General features: G+C 36.2%; 1 protein-coding gene across 3 annotated transcripts in view; it reads left to right on the top strand.

Moving 5' to 3' along the window:
- TXNL1 (thioredoxin like 1) overlaps positions 1 to 12,231 on the top strand; it is a 33,964-nt gene extending 21,733 nt beyond the window's left edge. The window contains exons 6-9 of one of the 3 annotated variants that reach the window (XM_032293874.1): positions 1,701 to 1,873; positions 4,064 to 4,168; positions 10,580 to 10,622; positions 11,997 to 12,231. In XM_032293874.1, coding sequence (XP_032149765.1) covers positions 1,701 to 1,873; positions 4,064 to 4,168; positions 10,580 to 10,618 — 317 coding nt within the window. In that variant the 3' untranslated portion in view covers positions 10,619 to 10,622; positions 11,997 to 12,231. Of the gene's footprint in view, positions 1 to 1,700; positions 1,874 to 4,063; positions 4,169 to 9,672; positions 10,546 to 10,579; positions 10,623 to 11,996 lie in introns of those variants that run through there. The other 2 variants (XM_032293875.1, XM_032293876.1) reach the window with 2 other exon arrangements.
- Positions 12,232 to 19,646: the final 7,415 nt, after the last annotated feature.

Genomic DNA, 19,646 nt, shown 5'->3' with positions numbered 1-19,646 from the left:
GTTGGCCAGGCTGGTCTTGAACACCTGACTTCAAGTGGTCCACTCACCTCGGCCTTCCAAAGTGCTAAGATTACAGGTGTGAGCACTGTGCCCAGGTTGTTTTGGAACAAAGCAAAATATAAATGAATGGGTAAATAATGTGAGATTGTTAGGTACTGAAAGTATGAAAGAAAGGAAACTTATTTTTATGCTTTTTTATTTTAAAATTTGTTTCCTTTTAATCTGAGAAGTGCTGAATCCTTTTTTCAAACTGTTCTAAAACTGTAGGTTCTGAGCAGCCATATTTTGGAATCAAAGCTGGGAAAAATTTATTTCAAACCCCTTTTATTTTAAGTGAGAAAACTGAGGCTCCAGACATTCCTTTTTGTGCCCTATTAATAGTATCATCTTTTTTATGTCGATGCATGTAAATATGATTACACAGACCTAGAATTTCTCTTCTTCTAAAATAAGGAATTTTCCTTATTTACTCCCCTCATTTTTTCTGTTTCTGTTAAGCTTTTTCTGAGGGGGGAATAGGGGAATGGAGACTAGGGTTCTGGTTTTTGTTTTGTTGTGTTTTTGTTTTGTTTTGCTTTTTTTTTTTTTTTTTAATTGATTGGAAGAAATAGCCAAGGCCCTATTTAGAAGATAGCATTTTCTTATTTGTTATGCTAAATTTTTATGTTAATTTGACTTTCACTCTGAAATTACAAAGTATTTGTATAAGCAAATGCTGTGGAAATGAGTTTTACTTTTCCTTCATCAGCCACAAAATGTGGGTCTTAAATTGTGCTTTGAGGCTGGGTTTGGTGACTTATTCCTGTAATCCCAGCACTTTGGGAGGCTGAGGTGGGTCAATCACCGGAGGTCAGGAGTTTGAGACCAGCCTGACCAACATCATAAAACCCTGTCTCTACTAAAAATACAAAAAATTTGTGGAGTGTGATGGTGCAGGCCTGTAATCCCAGCTACTCTGGAGGCTAGGGCAGGAGAATTGCTTGAACCTGGGAGGCAGAGGTTGCAGTGAACCAAGATCACACCATTGTACTCCAGCTTGGGCAACAGAAGCAAGACTCCATCTCCAAAAAAAAAAAAAAAATGTGCCTTGAAGTTAAAGGGATTAAGACATTCTATATATGGGGCTTTACCACTTAGCACATCCTAATGTAATCCCTAATGAAATTTGGCAGTTTGTATTATTGATTTTTTTTTTTTTTTTTTTGGCTAAATGTTGTCACTGATAACACTTTTCTCCTAAATAACTAAATGTACCAACTATTGGCAACTATAAGATTTAGCTCAAGTGCTATTTCTTTTATGAAGATTTTTGTTAACCCGCATATGTAGTCAGAATCCATTGTCACCTTCCTTGAACCTCCTCTCCTTTGGTACTTTATCATAGCATGTCTTTTGTAGTTGGGGGCAGGGATTTGCTGTGTGTGTGTGGTGTGTGTGGGGGTGGTGGGGGGGGGTTTTATATTCCTAACATTTAGCATTGTGTTAGCTCGGCCAAGAAAGTACCAGTAAATGTGTATTGGAAAATAAAGGATTGGCTGCCTAGATACCCAGACTTTTATACAAGTTCTAATAATAGATTTCTTTGAAGTATATGTATATTGATTTGTGTGTGTCTTTGTGCCTAATATGAGTGTAGTGGTAAAGGTAGTATAGTATGTTTGAGGTTTTTAAACATTTCATTTTGTTCTACTATTTTATAGGTCAGGGTCCTAAATATGTAAAAATTTTTATCAACCTACCCCGATCTATGGATTTTGAAGAGGCAGAAAGAAGTGAACCAACTCAAGCTCTGGAACTGACAGAGGATGATATTAAAGAAGATGGCATTGTTCCACTTCGTTATGTTAAGTTTCAGAATGTTAACAGTGTAACTGTAAGCAGTATTTCATTCATGTGTATTTAATAGGTTTGTAGGTAACAATACTATTTTCAGTATCCTAGGTGAGTCTAAGTGATTCTTATAAAGTGGTATTTGTCCACTCAGTTTGAAATGAGTAAAAATGTACAATGGGATAGTTAAATTTTCTTCTTTTTAATTTGTGTACCCTAAAGAGGAAGAACGGATTGATTTTTGAATATTTGTGGGTTTTTGTTAGTTGTTTTATATGTATATTAAACATACACATACAGTACTGGGTGTATACGCTTTAGCCACTACACTCAGCCTTTCTGAAGATTGACTAGTGCTTTTGCTCGAAGTTTATTCTACAACGTTATACTTAAAGATATTTGTGCTTTATTCTTTATACCTGCTAATAAGTAGTGATATGTTTATAAAATCCTATTTGCTTCTTGAATATGGAGTTTTAAAGTGTGGTGGTTATGATCTTAATAAAAATGACTTTTTATTTATTTATTTTTGAGATGGAGCCTCTCTTTGTTGCCCAGGGTGACTTGAACTCTGGGGCTCAAATAATCCTCCCACCTCAGTCTCCTGAGTTGCTAGGATTATAGGCATGCACCACTGTACCTGGCTTAAAAATGACCTTTTAAAAAGATAACATTACATTTTATAAGATGACCTAAGATATCTGAATTTTTTTTTTTCCTTTGAGGGAGGTTCTTGGTTCTTGCTTTGTTGCCCAGCCTGGAGTACAGTGGCACAATCTTGGTTCAGTATAGCCCTCACCTATGGGGTTCAGGTGATCTTCCCTCAGCCTCCTGAGCAACTGCAACCACAGGCACGAGCCACCACACCCAGCTAATTTTTTACTTTTGTAGAGACAAAGTCTCCCTGTGTGGCCCAGGCTAGTCTCAAACTTCTGGGCTCAAGCAGTCCTCCTGCCTCAGCCTCCCAAAGTGCTGGGCTTATAGGCTTCAGCCACTGCACCCAGCTTTTCTGAAGATTGACTACTAGTGCTTAAGATTATTTTAAGTGATATAGTTTAGATATTATTATAAAAATGCCACTCATGAGAATCAGCTACTTTTCAGTGGTTATTAATTGCTTTTAAAAAAATTTAGCATTGAAACCTAGCACATACTTCTCACCTACAGTCATTTAGAGGAATGGGTAGGACAGTTAGAAAAGAATAGCAGAATACTTAGAAAAAGAAAGTAGGAACCAGTGCAGAGCCACTGAGAATGTCATGCCAAACTGATACAATGTGTTTGTTGTGATGGAATAATTTTATTTTTGTAAATTAGAAGAATGCTAAAGTATGTGTTCATTTTAGAATATTTTTGAGAGTTTCACAGAATCTATGTAGTAATATGAAGAATTATAATTGTCTGGGTGTGGTGGCTCACACCTGTAATCCCAGCATTTTGGAAAGCCAAGGGGAAAGATTGCTTGAGCCCACAATTTTGAGACTAGCCTGGGCAACAGGTGAAACCGCATCTACAAAAAAATACAAAAACTAGCTGGGCTTGGTGGTGTGCCTATAGTCCCAGCTACTGTGGAGGGATCACTTGAGCCTGGGAGATTGAGGCTTCAATGAGCTGTAATTGTGTCATTATTCTCCAGCCTGGGTGACCAAAAAAAAAATAAAAAATTTTAATCAAGTTGAGTTTTAAGTATTAGTAATATCCTACACAAATGAAATCAGAGAAAATGGTTACATTAAACTTAGAATACTGGTTATCAGATATTTTCTTGAAAGAATTTATGGTTGCCTATGAAAACAACAAAAACTGATCAGTGAGTGCCATCTCAGAATGAAAATAAGTATGTTGTTTAAATCAAGAAGCAATTTTTAGTGGGCATGGTAGTGCACCTGTAGTCCCAGTTACTTGGGAGGCTGAGGCAAGGGCTTCACTTGCCTCCCAAGTAGCTGGGATTACAGGTGCCGCCACCACGCCTGGTTAATTTTTTATATTTTTAGTAGAGATGGGGTTTCGCCATGTTAGATAGGCAGGTCTCGAACTCCTGACCTCAGGTGATCCGCCTGCTAAAGCCTCTCAAAGTTCTGGGATTACAGGCATGAGCTACTGCATCCAGCCTAGATTAATTTTTACAAAAAATAGAGAATATTTTTATTAGTAATTTAAGGAGATTGATTAAACTTAAAGCATGTTTGTGAAGAAGGATTATAAGTATAAATGTAAACTTTTTTTTTGGTAGATATTTGTTCAGTCCAATCAAGGTGAAGAGGAAACAACAAGAATTTCATATTTTACTTTTATCGGTACTCCAGTCCAGGCAACAAACATGAATGACTTCAAACGAGTAAGTTTGCTTAAATGATACTTAGGGGTAGTAAAAATATAATTTTAATGGAATAATTTCATGTATCTCAACCTACACACTTTCTTTTAACCAAGTGATTCAAAATCATGTCATGAAATTTTACAAAGCTAAGCTAGGATAGAAAGTTCTCCTAATTATATTTTTGGATATCCAACTAAAAGGAATCTTTAATAAAAATGATGTCTTAACTGATAGGGTCTTTTAATGAATGACATCAACATAAGGGTAAAAATAATAGTTTGGTTATAGAAAGTGGTTAGTAATAATGGAAAATGAAAGTAAGTTAAATCATTTGAAAGCAGTGGTGAGAATTAAGGAACTTTTTGTTGATAGTAAGATTCTGATTATTATTTCTGATGAAATTTTTTTTGTCTTTTTTTTTTTTTTTTTTGGTCTGATGAAATTTTAAATTACTTGAATAATTTTATTTGAAAAAGAGTGAACTGAGTTTTAATATACTGACATATTAACTTTCCAAACCATGTTTGTATGCTGAAATAGCACATTTCATCAAATAATGGTAAATAGGCAAGTTTTCTCAAGTATTTTTATGTATCTTTATGTGTGTGCATATAATTTTTTTTTTTAAAAGACATAAATATAAGAATTGTAAAGAATCTTTACCATTCTTTGTAAAGCACTTATGGGGTACATGGGACCTTTGTTAATCCAGACTAATTCCTTTTAAACATTACTGGAACAGCTTCTAATTGGTAACAGTTCCCTCGGGTTACTCTCAAATATACAACCACATATCATCAAAGTGCTACTTAGAGCTTTATCAGTACAGAGCCTCAGTTGCCACATATTCAGTTTAAATGTGGCAGTACAGAATACATAGGTATCCCACTGTCTCTAATGACTGCATCTGGCAGGCAGTCTAGAACTTGAGGAAGTGTTTCCCTAGGCCTGGCAATTCCTAGATGAAGAGGCTCCCAGCGGACCCCTGTTGTGGAATTGAAGATGCAGAACATCTTAAGCACTCTTATTCTTTTTGGTGATATCTACAGATCTGGCTTAATTCAATTATAGAAAAATGTATGAAGTTGCATAACAAGGGATGATCTTAGAAAATTGTGTGCTCTTTTTGCCAGTTGAAAACCTGCACAATAGGTATTTTAACTGGTCTTTTTCCAGCGATTATTTCCCTGTCTCACAGCATGATTAACTTTTGGGGACTGCAGGAATAATTATCTTCTTAGAGCTGTTATGTCTAGATGTTTCACATATGTTTAATGACAGGTCAGAAGAAGCAGAGATTAAACATCTACATTTTTACAATGTGAAATATGTTTTATTGGGAAAATGTGTGAGCAACAAAGATTTCTTGGCTGCCTGCTTTGCCTTTTGGAATTAGATGCCACTGGACTTGGCTTTAATTGTGCCTTGTGTAGTTTGTTCTGAGTTTAATCTTTTATAACATCTGTTATTATAAATCTTATTTTCTCATATCATAAATTTGGTTCTGCTTTCCTGTTTCTCACCTTAGTTTATACTATTTGATTCTCATTTTTCTGTAAATAACCACCATTCTGTCTTGTTCATCTTCATACCAGCTAGCCATTCAGCTAAAGTTTCTCTAATTTGCATGAATAATTGTCCATCTAACTATCTGTCTCCACGTTTTTAACATTCTCCTCACATCCCTTCTAGCCTTGTATTTTCTCTTTTTTTAACTGTCAGACTCCCTTTTTGGGTGCTGTCTTTGGGATAGCAAAGGTGTTAGACCTTTCTTGCTTGAGAGTATTTGTGCTTGTTTTATAACAGCCATTTATTCATTTAATTTTTTTTTAACTTTAAATAGCTATACAGTAGCAGTTCTCAAGCTTTTTGGTTTCAGGACCTCTTTATATTATTAAATACTATTGAAGGCCAAAAAGAACTTTTGTTTATCTGGGCTGTATTTATCTAATATTTGTCATTTAGAAGTTAAAACTGGTAAATAAAAAAATATATTTATTTGTAAATAATGAACACATATTAACATAATATTTTTAAATTAAAAATAAGCATATTTTCTTTTCTTTTCTTTTTTTTTTCTTTTGAGATGGAGTCTCATTCTGTCACCAGGTTGGAGTGCAGTGGTACGGTCTCGGTTCACTGCGGCCTCTGCCTCCCAGGTTCAAGTGATTCTCCTGCCTCAGCCTCCTGAGTGGTTGGGACTGTAGGCACCTGCCACCACGCCCAACTAATTTTTGTATTTTTAGTAGAAACTGGGGTTTCACCATATTGGCCAGGCTGGTCTCAAACTGCTGACCTCAGATGATTCACCCGCTTTGGCCTCCCAAAGTGCTGGGATTACAGGCATGAGCCACTGCACCCAGCCAAAAAATAAGCATATTTTCTAAAAGAAAAACCAATTTAGTAAGAATAAGAGCATTGATTTAGATTTTTTTTTTTTTTTTTGTTGGGGGGAGGGGGACTGTTTTTTGTTCTTTCACAAATGATGGAATGCAGAGGCCCAGTTGTGGCTCACTTCAGCCTCAAACTCCTGGGCTCAGCTGATCCTCCCAGCTCAGCCTCCTGAGTAGCTGGGACTACAGGCGTGTGCCACCAAACTTGGCTGTTTTATCTTTAAATTTATGTGGTGACAGGGTCTCACTGTGTTGCCCAGGCTTGTCTGTTTACGAGCCTAATAGAGTCCTTTCCTTCTCATATCTGCTTCTGCATTCAGTCAGCTTTCCTGTCACACATCATAGAGCCTCTGAAAAACTTCCCTGGATACTTGTGAAGCGAGTGAGAGTTTAAAAGGCAAAAAACAATTTAGCATTATGAAAAACAGTGTTGACCTCCCAGACCCCTTGAGAGGGTCTTGGAGACCACACTTTGAGAATTGCTACAAGAATCATTTGAATATCATAATTGACTCCCTTATTGGTGTTCTGGGCTTCTTAGCTCCGTGCTTTTAATGTTTAATAAATTTTAATTGATGTGGTGATTTTCTTATGTATATTACAGTTTCTTCTAATATTTCTGAATGGCGTTTGTACTGTAGTCGCTCATTGTTTTTTAGGGTTATTCTTTAAAAGTAAGCTAGTATTTCATTGTTTTTATATTGTACAAAGCAACAACTTCAATGTAGTAAAAAATATATAGGGTTTATGTGTAACTGAAATTGGCCAGATTAGTCTTTGTACAGATAAGAGTTGCTTATTACAAATTATAATTGACTTTGGTTCTTGTTGAAGGAAATATTAGTTGTGTGGTATGGTATGTTTTGTCCCTATAGTACTAGTAAAATAATCTCTCCTTATCTGTGGCAGGGAAATATGTTCTTAAACCCCCCGCCCCCGACAGTGGATGCCTGGAACTAAGGACAGTAACAAACCCTATACACACTGTGTTTTTTCCTATGCAGACGTTTCCAACTTACGATGGTTCAAGTTTACAATGGTGCAAAATTGATATGCATTCAGTAGAAACCATTCTCTTAAGTGTGGGTCAGTTACGCATTTTTGACTTAAAGTATTTTCAGCTTACAATGAGTTTACTTATTTCTTTAAGACTGAGTTTCACTCTTGCCACCCAGGCTCTAGTGCAGTGGTGTGATCTCTGCGTCCCAGGTTCAACCTCTGCCCCCCGGGTTCAAGTGATTCTTCTGCCTCAGCTTCCTGAGTAGCAGACAGGTGCCTGCCACCATGGCCAGCTAATTTTTGTATTTTTAATAGGGATGGGGTTTCACTGTGTTGGCCAGGCTGGTCTCCAACTCCTGACCTCAGGTGATCCGCCTGCCTCGGCCTCCCAAAGTGCTGGAATTACAGACATGAGCCACCACGCCAGGCCTTTACAGTGGGTTTAATCAGGATGTATTACCCCATCGGAAGTCAAGGAGCATCTCTTCATGTTTACCTCTGATAATGTTTAATGTATAAATTAGGCACAGTAAGAGATTAATAACAAGGCCAGAGAGCATGGTGGCTCATGCCTGTAATCCCACCACTTCAGGAGGCTAAGGCAGGAAGATCACTTAAGCCCAGGAGTTCAAGACCAGCCTAGTAAATATAGTAAGACTCCATCTCTATAAAAATATCAAAAAAAAAAAAAAATTACCCAGGCAAGGCAGTGGCTGCACCTGTAGTTCCAGATCCCTGAGAGGCTGAGGTGGAAAGATCACTTGAACCCAGGAGTTCAAGTCCACAATAAGATAGGATCAAGCCGCTACACTGCAGCCTGGGCGACAGAGTGAGACCTCATATCAAAAAAAAAAAAAAAAAAAAAAGAGATTAACAACAACTAAAAATAAAATAGAGCAATTATAACAATATACTGTGGTAAAAGTTAACATGGATATGGTCTCTCCCATGCTTGCCCTTTCTCTCACTGTCTCAAAATACCTGACTGTACTGCACCATAGGCAATTGAAACTGCAGAAAGTGAAAGCATGGATAAGGAGGGACTACTGTACAGTCTACAGCAAGTTTCTATCTACAGCAAATTTATATTCTTGTAGGATAATGGACAAACATAGGGAAAGTTAATCAAAATTATTCAAAGGTTAATTCAAGGGTCTCTGTCCTCAGAGTATTCTCCGACTTTACCAACTAAATGACTTTTCCTTTTCCCCCAACAATGACTGAGAAAGTCTGACAATACTTTGAAAAAAAAGAGGGTCTTGCACTAAGTTTTGAGAGTAGAGTTTGGATAGTGCAGCAGGTGGCAATGGGTACCCTTGATAGAATGGAAAAGTAGGGACCTGGACATGAACTTAGGAAGGTGGAGGGTTCATTAAAGGACAAGTCACATATGGCATTTCTTTTCTTTCGCTCACTTGGTCAGTCTGAATTATGAGAAAGTATATACATAGTAATCATAATTGAAAATTTCAAAATAGATTTGGCTTGTATTTAATGGGCACAGGGAGGAAAATTTTGATGACTGCTGTTTAGTGAAGGGCGCTATATAAAATGGCTTAATGAATGATAAAGTAGATCATATGGTTAGCATTTTTAGCTTATATTTTTATCTTGTGTGAGCTGTTCCTGGATAATTTCAGTGACCCTTATATCACTAAGATGGCAGAATCTTAGTGCTATTGAATTTCCAATGTGGATAGAAATCTTAGATGACCTTACATGCTTTTACATTAAAGGTTAGATTTTTAAGGGTTGAAGAATACCCCTTCCACTTGTCTGTTTTTGGCTATTAATAGGCATCATGCACAGATTTTAATCTATACTTTGGCTGTTTGCTGTTGTAAATGGATTCTTTGCATTGCAGCATGAAAAGCTTGCCATTGCCATCTTAATTGAAAGTAGATGTTTTTGCTAAAATATGCTGTTTATATGAATTGCTTAATTTTAATACAGAATTTTTAATTAAAATTTTTATAAAAATATAAAAAGAAAATGATTGTAGGGGCTTCTGCTTCTTAGGAAATAAGGTGCATGTGAAAGGATTTTTATCACTATAAAAATGGACTTTGCTAAACTGGCCATTCACCGTATCAGCTATTTTTGTAACATTTCTGTCTGTTTATTTTTCAGCTTTTTTAATCCAACTCAAATGAACTAAAAACAGAAGATATTTTAAAATGAAGTAATATAAAGATTGACCTTGTCTCACTCTACTCCCCTCCTTGCTTCTCTGCTCATCTAGCACCTGTCTGCTCTCACCCTTCCCATGTTCTCGCCATTGTTGGTGCAAGATTTCTACAGCTTCTGTCATCTGGATCAGCCTTGTTACCTAGGTTTCCTCAACCATCTCTTTCTTCAGATCTCATCCTAGTCATGTTTCTCAGTTGGCCTTTTATTTTGTTTGGCTTTTGTTTTGGGCTTGCAACTAGGTGCTTTAATTTTATTACCATACCATGTTGCTCACTAGCCTATTTATTTTTTTTACTTTCTACCATTTCATATTTAATTTTGTACTACATTTTGAGACGTAATATCACAATAAACTTAAATTGTTATGAATGGCTTTAGATTTACCTGGTTGTTTTAATCCATTCTAAACTTTAAATTTTATTTTCTAGGAACTATAGAATTCTTTTGGAAATCAAATATGGCAGTTTCATCAAGTTCTTTTATATTTGTGCTAGTTTAGTATATTGATTGCATTTCAGTTGAGGGGTGTTGGTTTTCTTTTTCTCTTTGAACGTTAGCCCCATAATCCTTGTGATGATTGACTGGGGCATGTCCTCTGCTTTTACCTACCCAAGTGAGCTCAAGACCAGTTGAAGGACTTATGGACTGAATATTAGGCTGGGTTAACATATTAATATAGAAGATCAATGGATTCTTTACTGAATAAATATTTTCTTACACATAATTTTTATGTACCTAGATTTTGGTTTGTCTGAGGTGTAATATAAAGACTTAAGAATGAATAAAAAGAGCTTTGCGTTTGGGATGACAATCTATGTTGGAATGTTGAATTTCTTCTTTTTTACAGAAAATACACATTGGCAAGTTGAGAGTTATCAACCTGTGAAACAGTATGCAGATTTGTGTCTTCTGTATCACATCTGCCAGAAGTTTAATTTTTAATATTATTTGTTTTGTTTTCTTTTGCTTAATCTAATAGCTTTGTGTTTTGTGTTTCCCAAGTAAAACAGTGATCAATAATACTCAGTGTTTATCGGCACAAAATTTACGTGTGATACAGATAATGCCACTTCCCCTTCTAGTGGCTCTTAAAACCTGAATTTCTTACTCTTGTCGACATTCTGTTACATGAAAATGCCTTTTTGTCATTTTGCTGGCTTGTGAGCTTTCTAACATGGTGTCTTTGGACCAAAAGGGAATTCCTTTAAAGTACTAGAAGTGATTTTTCTTAGGGTGGGAAAAACATTTCTAGGATTGTGTGATTGGGATTTCAGTGGAAAGTTTTCAGATCTCTCATGAATGATGTTGACACAGCTATGTTATATTTTAGACCAGACATGTACTGATGACTTTATTGAGTTTTGCTGGTACAGATACTGCTATTTAGAATAAAATCAATTTGAAATATGAAAATTAAATTTATAAATGTAAACAAATCTTTCCACACAAACATTCAGTATTTTGCGAGTAGGTTTCTTTCGAGACATTTTTGCTCTGAGAATACATTATCTGATGATAAACATTAAGCTTTAGGTAGATTTTTCAATTAAAACATAGTTTTCAAACTCTCCTGCAGATAATTTGTTTTCTAGATTTGTTGGTAGAAAACAAATTTTTATTCTTCACATTTTTATGCTGCCACATATATAGCAATCAGAACATTTTATAAAACCCTCCAGTAGAGGATTTTTCTAATCATTGACAGAAACAAGGTTTATTCATTTCATTTTTAATAATATACTTACAGTAACCAGGGTATTTTCATAGAAACCAGGAAAAATTAGTCATTTTTAATCTATTTTCATTGCATGTCTATGTATTGAGGGGGAAAGTCTAGAAATTTGCTATATTGGGCATGAAGACATGAGTTTAGCATACCCTTCTAATTCCAGATTATTTTGTGATCAACATTTGATTTCTAATTATCTAAAAATAGTATGTCAAATATGTTTTACTCATATAGCATTGTTCTTTAACTTTTCTAAACTTTCAATTTTGCTTTTTAAAATTGCTATACTTTCTTTAAAAAAAGCTGTGTGAAATCAAAGATAGCCTGCATGTGTTTTATTTTTAATTCCTTGTGGCTGGAGGGCAGGGGAGGTCACAGTTTGCTTCAACAGTGAAAATGTACTGCATGCCAGAAAAGATCCAAGGATAAAAATTAATACCAAGGTTTTAAACTGATTACTATATTAGTGTTTTTTTTAATAATCCATATTTAAAATCAATAGGATGTACATGTAAAGTTATTTTTGTTTTTCTAGGTAGTTGGCAAAAAAGGAGAAAGCCACTAAAGTACAGAAGACACTGGACAACCATATTGCAATCAGATCTACAGCTCCTGGATAATCGCTTGATTCTCGCCAGAGACTGTCAATGTTTCATTAATTGCCATTACCAATAAATCATTGCTTTTGTTCAGATGGTATCACTAGTGTTTCCATTGTAATCTTGACACATACAATTGTAAATAAAAGTCACTACTTTTGCCAAGCTTAATTTTTGTCATTCTAAATCAGTATTTTCTCTTTCTATGTATTTGAAAATTGGTCAGCTTCTAATTTTAGAAGAGACTTAAGTGTCTGGTAGCATATTGATTGAAAGCCAGTTTCTTTAGAAAAGCAGAAACTGTTTTAGGGAATTAAGGAGTACATGTGCACACATTCACAGCAAGTGATTTTGATAAGTGGTCTTGGAGCAGCTGTGTTCAAATGAGTACTAACTTGTATTTTTATTAAAGGACATTTGGATATCTGAGCTATAGAAATTACTCAAATTATAAATTAGGAGAAATAAACAGGTTTAATAAGATTTAACTACTCTTAACCTAAAACTTAGTTAATGGGTCCTCAAATTCTTTCTTGGTATATACCAAGATTTTAATCTTTTCTGGTAAATTTAAAAATTTTAGTTAGCCTTATTTGTCTTACTAATAGAGGAATGTGGAAATCAGATGGTTTGGGAAAAAATACAGCACAATGAATTCAGAAAACAATAGGAATTGGCCGGGCATGGTAACTCATGCCTGTAACCCCAGCACTTTGAGATGCCGAGGCAGATCAATCACTTGAGGTCAGGAGTTCGAGACCAGCCTGGCCAATATAGCAAAACATCGTCTCTACTAAAATTCCAAAAATTAGCTGGGCACTGCGGTGGGTGCCTATAATCCCACCTATTTGGGAGGCTGAGGCAGGAGAATCAGTTGAACCCAGGAGGCAGAGGTTGCAGTGAACCGAGATTGCGCCATTGTCCTCCAGCCTGGGCAACAAGAGCAAATCTCTGTCTCAAAAAATGAAACGAATAGGAGTTATTATCTTTAATCAAGTATTATCTGAACTCCCAAAATGTACAGTGTATATATACAGAGAATATGATTTAAGGTTGAAAATGAGGTGGCCAAATACAAATGTTTAAAATGTCTTTCACAAAAGGCTGGTAAAATATTCTTTTTTATCTTAGAATTGTAATCTAAGAAGTGTTGGTAGATTTAATTTTAAAATACCTGAGTATTTTTAAAACTTTTTAAAGAGTGCATAAGACTGTAAAATTGTGATTCAGTTAATACATTTGAGGGCATTCTCGTCTAGGAATGTGGTAGAGATACCATTTGCCTTTGTGAGAGCAGTGTATTTATACATGTTTATGAAAATAATTTTACAGAAGTTTTAGCGTTGAAATAGTCCCTTTCTGAAACCTAAGTGTCATTAGATAGTTTAGTTCATTTGTATATGGGCACTTTAACTGGCCTGTGATGATGTCTGTGTCTTAACACTGCTTACACAGACCATCTCAGATTAATCACATCTGAAATTAAGGATACGATTAATATGCAGGGTTTTGCTTTACAGTTTTGTACACTTAACCTTTTTGAGTAACTGTTAAAGTGCCTCATCCTAAGTATTGCTGACCTTGTCCTATTTATACTTGACAGTTTGAAAACCCAGTGAAAGAATTTCGTATTTGTAAAGGATTGGACATCAGATTTATATTGTTTATATTATTTTTCTATAACAATTGGTTGCAGTATACAAGCATTCCATAATTCAAATTGTAAATATTTAGTGAAAAATGAATGTTTATAGGTAACTATAACATGTTTCACTTGTGGGAAGCTTTACAAATAAATATGCATAATTGGGATTATTTAAAATATCAAGCCGAAATGCTAATGTTTTCTCCTAAAACAGTATATATCATATATATACATACATATATGTATCTATATATATAACATTTACATATATCACTGAGTTTTCCAGGTGAATAAGAGCATTTGAAAAAAATGTAACTCTTGTAATTTTAACTGAAGTCGTTTATTAGATAGTGCGGTTTCTTGTTTTGTCAGATATAGTAAAGAATCTCATGATTTGTGTATTTTGTTACATTTGACATCAGGTGTTTATGATGAGAAACAAGTGAAATACCCTGTTCATAATAGAAACAAAGTATTGCAGTAGGAAGTCTTTGTCAGCTTAATGCTGAAGCCAAGAGTAGCACATTCTTGTGCTCATGGCAGACTTTTATAATCCTTCTGAGTTTTCTTTGACATCAAGCCCCACATTGTTCCCCAATCTCAATATTGCGTTGGAGGCAGCCACATAAAAATTAGAGTTGAAACCTGCCTGCTCTCCTTTGTCTCACTGTTGGAGGATATATGCAGTGTTTTTGGAACTGATTATAGATAGGACTGCTGTTGCATATTTGGCCTCCGCATTTTATGACTGCAATTAATATCCCTGATCATGGACTTTTTAACCTAAAATAGTTCAGATCTTCCCTTGTTCCTCTTAATGTCTAAAAGCTTTAATTCTGTAATAAGAATAAAGTTTTGAAGTTGAAGTTGATTAAATTAGTTACACCCTTTCCTTTGTAAGCTTTAAAAACATGAAAGAAGTAAGGCTTACTCATATTGCTTGTATTGATATTTATATAGTTCAATTTAGTAGGTTAATTTTTGTGTTAGGTGTATCTCTTCTGGGATTTTTCATTTGTAATCTTAGACGATTTTTTAAAGATAAGTAAGAGTAAGAAATCTGGCCCGGAATAGTGGCTCACACCTGTAATCCCAACATTTTGGGAGGCCATGGTGGGTGGATCACCTGAGGTCAGGAGCTGGAGACCAGCTTGGCCAACATGGAGAAACCCTGTCTTACTAAAAATACAAAAAGTTTAGCCAGGCATAGTGGCAGGTGCCACATCCAACTGCTTGGGAGCCTGAGGCAGGAGAATCGCTTGAAGCTGGGAGGTGGAAGTTGCAGTGAGCCAAGATTGCACCACTGCACACAGGCCTAGTGGCAGAATGAGACTTCATCTCAAAAAAAAAATCCATTCACAGAACTGCTAAAGAAAAACTTTAAAGGAGTACTGTGCTCATTTAGCTTTAAAACTCACTGTTAGAGGTGTGTATTTTACAGGGTTTTCCAAACATAGATTGTGTATGCTTTATAATATACATAAAGCAAGTATACATATATAACATCCATATAGTAAATAAATTTTAAAATATTGTCTATTCCCCGGTTAAGCCTATATTTCTTAAGACTATTGATGTCATTTTAAGCATGTTTTAAAATTCAAGTTTTACTTTTAGATCTAAGTTTTTTTACATGCTCAGCACTATAGGACTAAGGACAAGTGGAGATTTGTGGGCTAATAAGATTGCTTTTAAACTTTGTGGTCCATGTACAATTGTTAGCTAGAGAATGTATAATTAGGTAACTATAAGATAAAGAGATAACCTTTATAATTTGAATGTACTAAAATTGTACACAGCTTGGAATTAAAATCTTAAGGATATGCAATGTTAAAACTGCTAGAGTATTTTTCCTTTGTGCTTGCTCTGCTTCTCTATGGGAAGAAAAATTTTATTTTGGAATTAATTCTAACTTGAGCAGACCAGAACTGTGAAAACATGATCTGTTGTTTTATACTTGGGTATGCATTTGGAAACATTGGCTTATCATACTACCTAGGGGCAAGATCTCTGAAGTTTGAATCCCTGCTCCTCCACTCGTTAGCTGTGTTATCTTGAGCAAGTAACATCCTTCAGAGCTCGAATTTCTGGTATAAAAATAGGAACATCTATCTCTTAGACTTGTTCTGAAGATGTGCCTTACTTTGTATCTGGAACAAGGATAAGTATCTTCTGTATCCTGCTCTCATCTGTCACCGCTTTTTAGGCCATCATTACTTGCTTGACATACTGCAGTAGACTCCTAATTGTCTCTGCTTCTGGTCTGACTTCTGTCATGTATCCTCCACATGGCTTCTGGTTATCTTTTCTTTATGGGGTCTTCGTAATGTAATCTCTACTCCATGCCCCTCATTTCTTCGATGTGCTGCACTGTATTGCCAGGTACCAGAACGTACCTTCATATCGTATGCCTTCCTCTGACCTAACTTTTCCATCTGACACATTTCTACTTATCTACAAGGCTCAGTCCAAGCAAAATTGATACAGGGAATAGTAATAACAATTGTGCATGCCTCCTCAGCTGCCATAGCACCCTGCCATTATTTCATCCGGATATGTATCAAGCTACTTGTAATTATCTGTAGTCTGATTTGGCCTACTAGATTGTGAACTGTAATACAAGGATTTTGTCTCTAGTATGAAGCCACTTTCTTTGGTTTGTATCATTAAATACATTGTTGAACAAATTATCAGGGTCCAAGAGGAGATTCTTGGGGTGAGTCGGAGATTAAGTAGGAATTTATAGTTGAGAAAGGTACGGAAGATAATTTAGCTGAAATAAAGGAAAAGTGCATACTGCATTCACACAGTGGGAGTTAAATGTAAGAGACATTTTAGGGAAGTGAGGAAGGAGATGAAGCTGGAACAGCAAGAAGAGACCATAACGTGAAGCTTCTCTTGCCATGTGAAAGAGATCAAACTTTATCCTGAACTTATGGGAGGAGCGAGCATAGAGAAGTCTGTGATGTTTCACAGGTTTCTCACTTTTACAGTTGCATATAGAAGTGACTCTTAGGAGAAGCAGAAAGTTTGGAGGGGAAGATGAATATGGTTTTGGATACGTTCCCTTAAAATTCATTTTTGTTATTTGGGTGGCAATGTCTAGTAGGTAAAAAGCCAGGAATGTGATTTTAGAGCTAGAAACGGAGCTAGAAGCTGTTTAGATGATGAAAACTGAAATAGGTGTATGAATAGGTACTTTTAGAGAGACTATAAAGGGAGAGAATAAAACTAAGGAGCAAATGTTAGAGAATACTAAGAAATATTAAAGAATTGGCAGAAGAGGAGCCTGGAAGGTAGAGTAGTAAACACGACAGGGAGGAAAAACAGGAGGTGGTGATAAAGTAGTGTTCATGTATCCAAGAGGGAGCGTGATATTGAAATTAACTGGGATGTCCAGTTGTTAATCCATTAAATTGTGGAAACAGTCTTTCTAGTGCTTAATTATGAGAATCATTGATTATATTAATAAACTTTCAGTTGAAAGAAGCATCAGCAGACAGAATTATTCTGAAACCCTTCTGGCAAAGAAATATAGACACTTTTATAGTCTACCATTGAACACAGTTTTACATGACACTTTGCTTGAAGATTGATGGCACGATTTTGTAAGAGAATATGAAACACTGCTTTGAAGTTGTCATTAAAGGATCTTATAATCAGGTGCTTTTTCTCTTGTATTTTGTTTATAATTATATATTTTGTCCTATCTGTCATTCTAGAACATTGTTTTTCTTGATCGCTTTTGTTCTCTTAAAAGTTTCTAATTTCACAAAGATGATTCCTGACAAGAGTCCTGAATAGGCCATTGATGTTCCTTAGTAATAAGGGTTCTAATGTTTTGGAGTCAGTATCAAATATATAAGGTGTTAATACCTGCTTCTTTGGGGTTTCCAGTAATAAGGAACTCCTTCATTAGATCCCTCTAATCTCCCTATGACAAAGTATGGTAGAAATAGCATCATGGTTTCATTTCCCTGGCCACATAATTATCTCAAAGGAGTTAACACACTGACAGTATTAAGGACGCTGCTTCATGAGTTTAGCCTTGACTGCAGGTAACTTTTACATTTAAAAATGGATATTTAACTCAAAAACAGATAATGGCAGGGAGCCTGGGCATAAATATATAGGCCAACTGGAACCACTGGGATAGGCTTGTAGAGAAGTGAATAGATGTCCATTAAAAAAATTCCTTCGTGGCCAGGCATGATGCCTCACTCCTGTAATCCCAGCACTTAGAGAGGCCGAGGTAGGCAGATCACTTGAGGCCGGAGTTCGAGACCAGCCTGACCAACATGGTGAAACCCCATCTCTACTGAAAATACATTTGAGATGAACTAGAACTCTCACTCTGCACAGTGAACTATATCCTCAGATACCTTCTCGTTTCCAAGTGTACCTCAATTAGTGTTGTTTAACCAGGGAGAGCAGTAGGAATATTGTTTCCATGCCAATGTAAAATAATATTTAATTAACTTTTATTACCTTCAACTCATGCTGTTGGCCCTATGATTTATTTTATTTATTTATTTATTTTGAGACGGAGTCTCGCTCTGTCACCCAGGCTGAAGTGCAATGGCATGATCTCAGCTCACTGCAACCTCCACCTCCCTTGTTCAAGCAATTCTCCTGCCTCAGCCTCCCCAGTAGCTGGGACTACAGGCACCCGCCACCACTCCTGGATAATTTTTGTATTTTTAGTAGAGACAGGGTTTCACCATATTGGCCAGGCTGGTCTCAAACTTCTGACCTTGTGATCTCCCCACCTCAGCCTCCCAAAGTGCTGGGAGCCACCGCCCCTGGCCGGCCCTGTGATTTTTAAAATTAAAAAAAAATTTCACTGTTCTATCATATTAGCTTTCAGCTTTGGGTTATCTGCCTCTAAATATCCTTTCACATTAAAAAATCTCAAAGCAAGGAAATACTTGATCCAACATAATGTGCCTGTAATTTAAAAAGGCATTTTTTTGAGTTTCCAAAAAAAAAAAAAAGTGATTTTATTTATATGTAATTATTTATTTTTTTTTTTTTTACACGGAGTCTTGCTCTATGACCAGGCTGGAGTGCAGTGGCGCAATCTCGGCTCACTGCAACCTCTGCCTCCTGGGTTCAAGCAATTCTTCCGCCTTGGCCTCCCAAGTAGCTGGGACCACAGGCGCGTGCTACCATGCCTGGCTAATTTTTTTGCATTTTTAGTAGAGACAGGGTTTCACTGTGTTGGCCTGATTGGTCTCGATCTCTTGACCTCGTGATCCGCCCGCTTGGGCCTCCCAAAGTGTTGGGATTACAGGCATGAGCCACTGTGCCCGGCCGGGTACTTACATATTTTAACCTGACACTGATTCTACAGAATTATCTGCAGTTTGGGGTTTTCTGATATTTCCTCATGATAAAATCCAGGTTATACATATTTTCAGAAATACTATTGAAGTGATATGCCTTTCTCTGTACATCTTTTCAGGAAGCACATGGTGTCTGTTTCAATATCGGTGATGTTAGATTTGATGACCTGGTAAAAGTGGAGTCTGACAGTTTTCCCTTTATAAGTACTTTGGGATGCTGAGCTGGGCAGATAACCTGAGGGTCAGGAGTTCAAAACCAGCCTGACCAACATTGCAGAAACCCTGTCTCTGGGACTAATGACATGCCCAGCTAATTTTTTGTATTTTTAGTAGAAGCAGGGTTTACAGGCATGCACCTGTAATCCCAGTTATTTGGGAGTCTGAGGCAGGAGCATCTCTTGAACCCGAGTAGCGGAGGCTGCAGTGTGCCGAGATTATGCCACTGCACTCTGGACGACAGCGAGACTCTGTCTAAAATAAAATAAATAAAGTATTTTTTTGAAAGCTGTTTTGAGATATGTGAACATCCTGTTCCTTACCAACATTTCATTTGCTAATTTTACCATCCGTTAATGATTTTCTAACTCCATTATTCC

Source organism: Sapajus apella, unplaced genomic scaffold, assembly GCF_009761245.1.
Source record: "Sapajus apella isolate SASKATOON/1434 unplaced genomic scaffold, GSC_monkey_1.0 scaffold30, whole genome shotgun sequence".
Taxonomy (NCBI): Eukaryota; Metazoa; Chordata; class Mammalia; order Primates; family Cebidae; genus Sapajus; species Sapajus apella.
The sequence above is the reverse complement of the archived record's forward strand: the minus strand, read 5'-3'. Positions and strand labels throughout refer to the sequence as shown.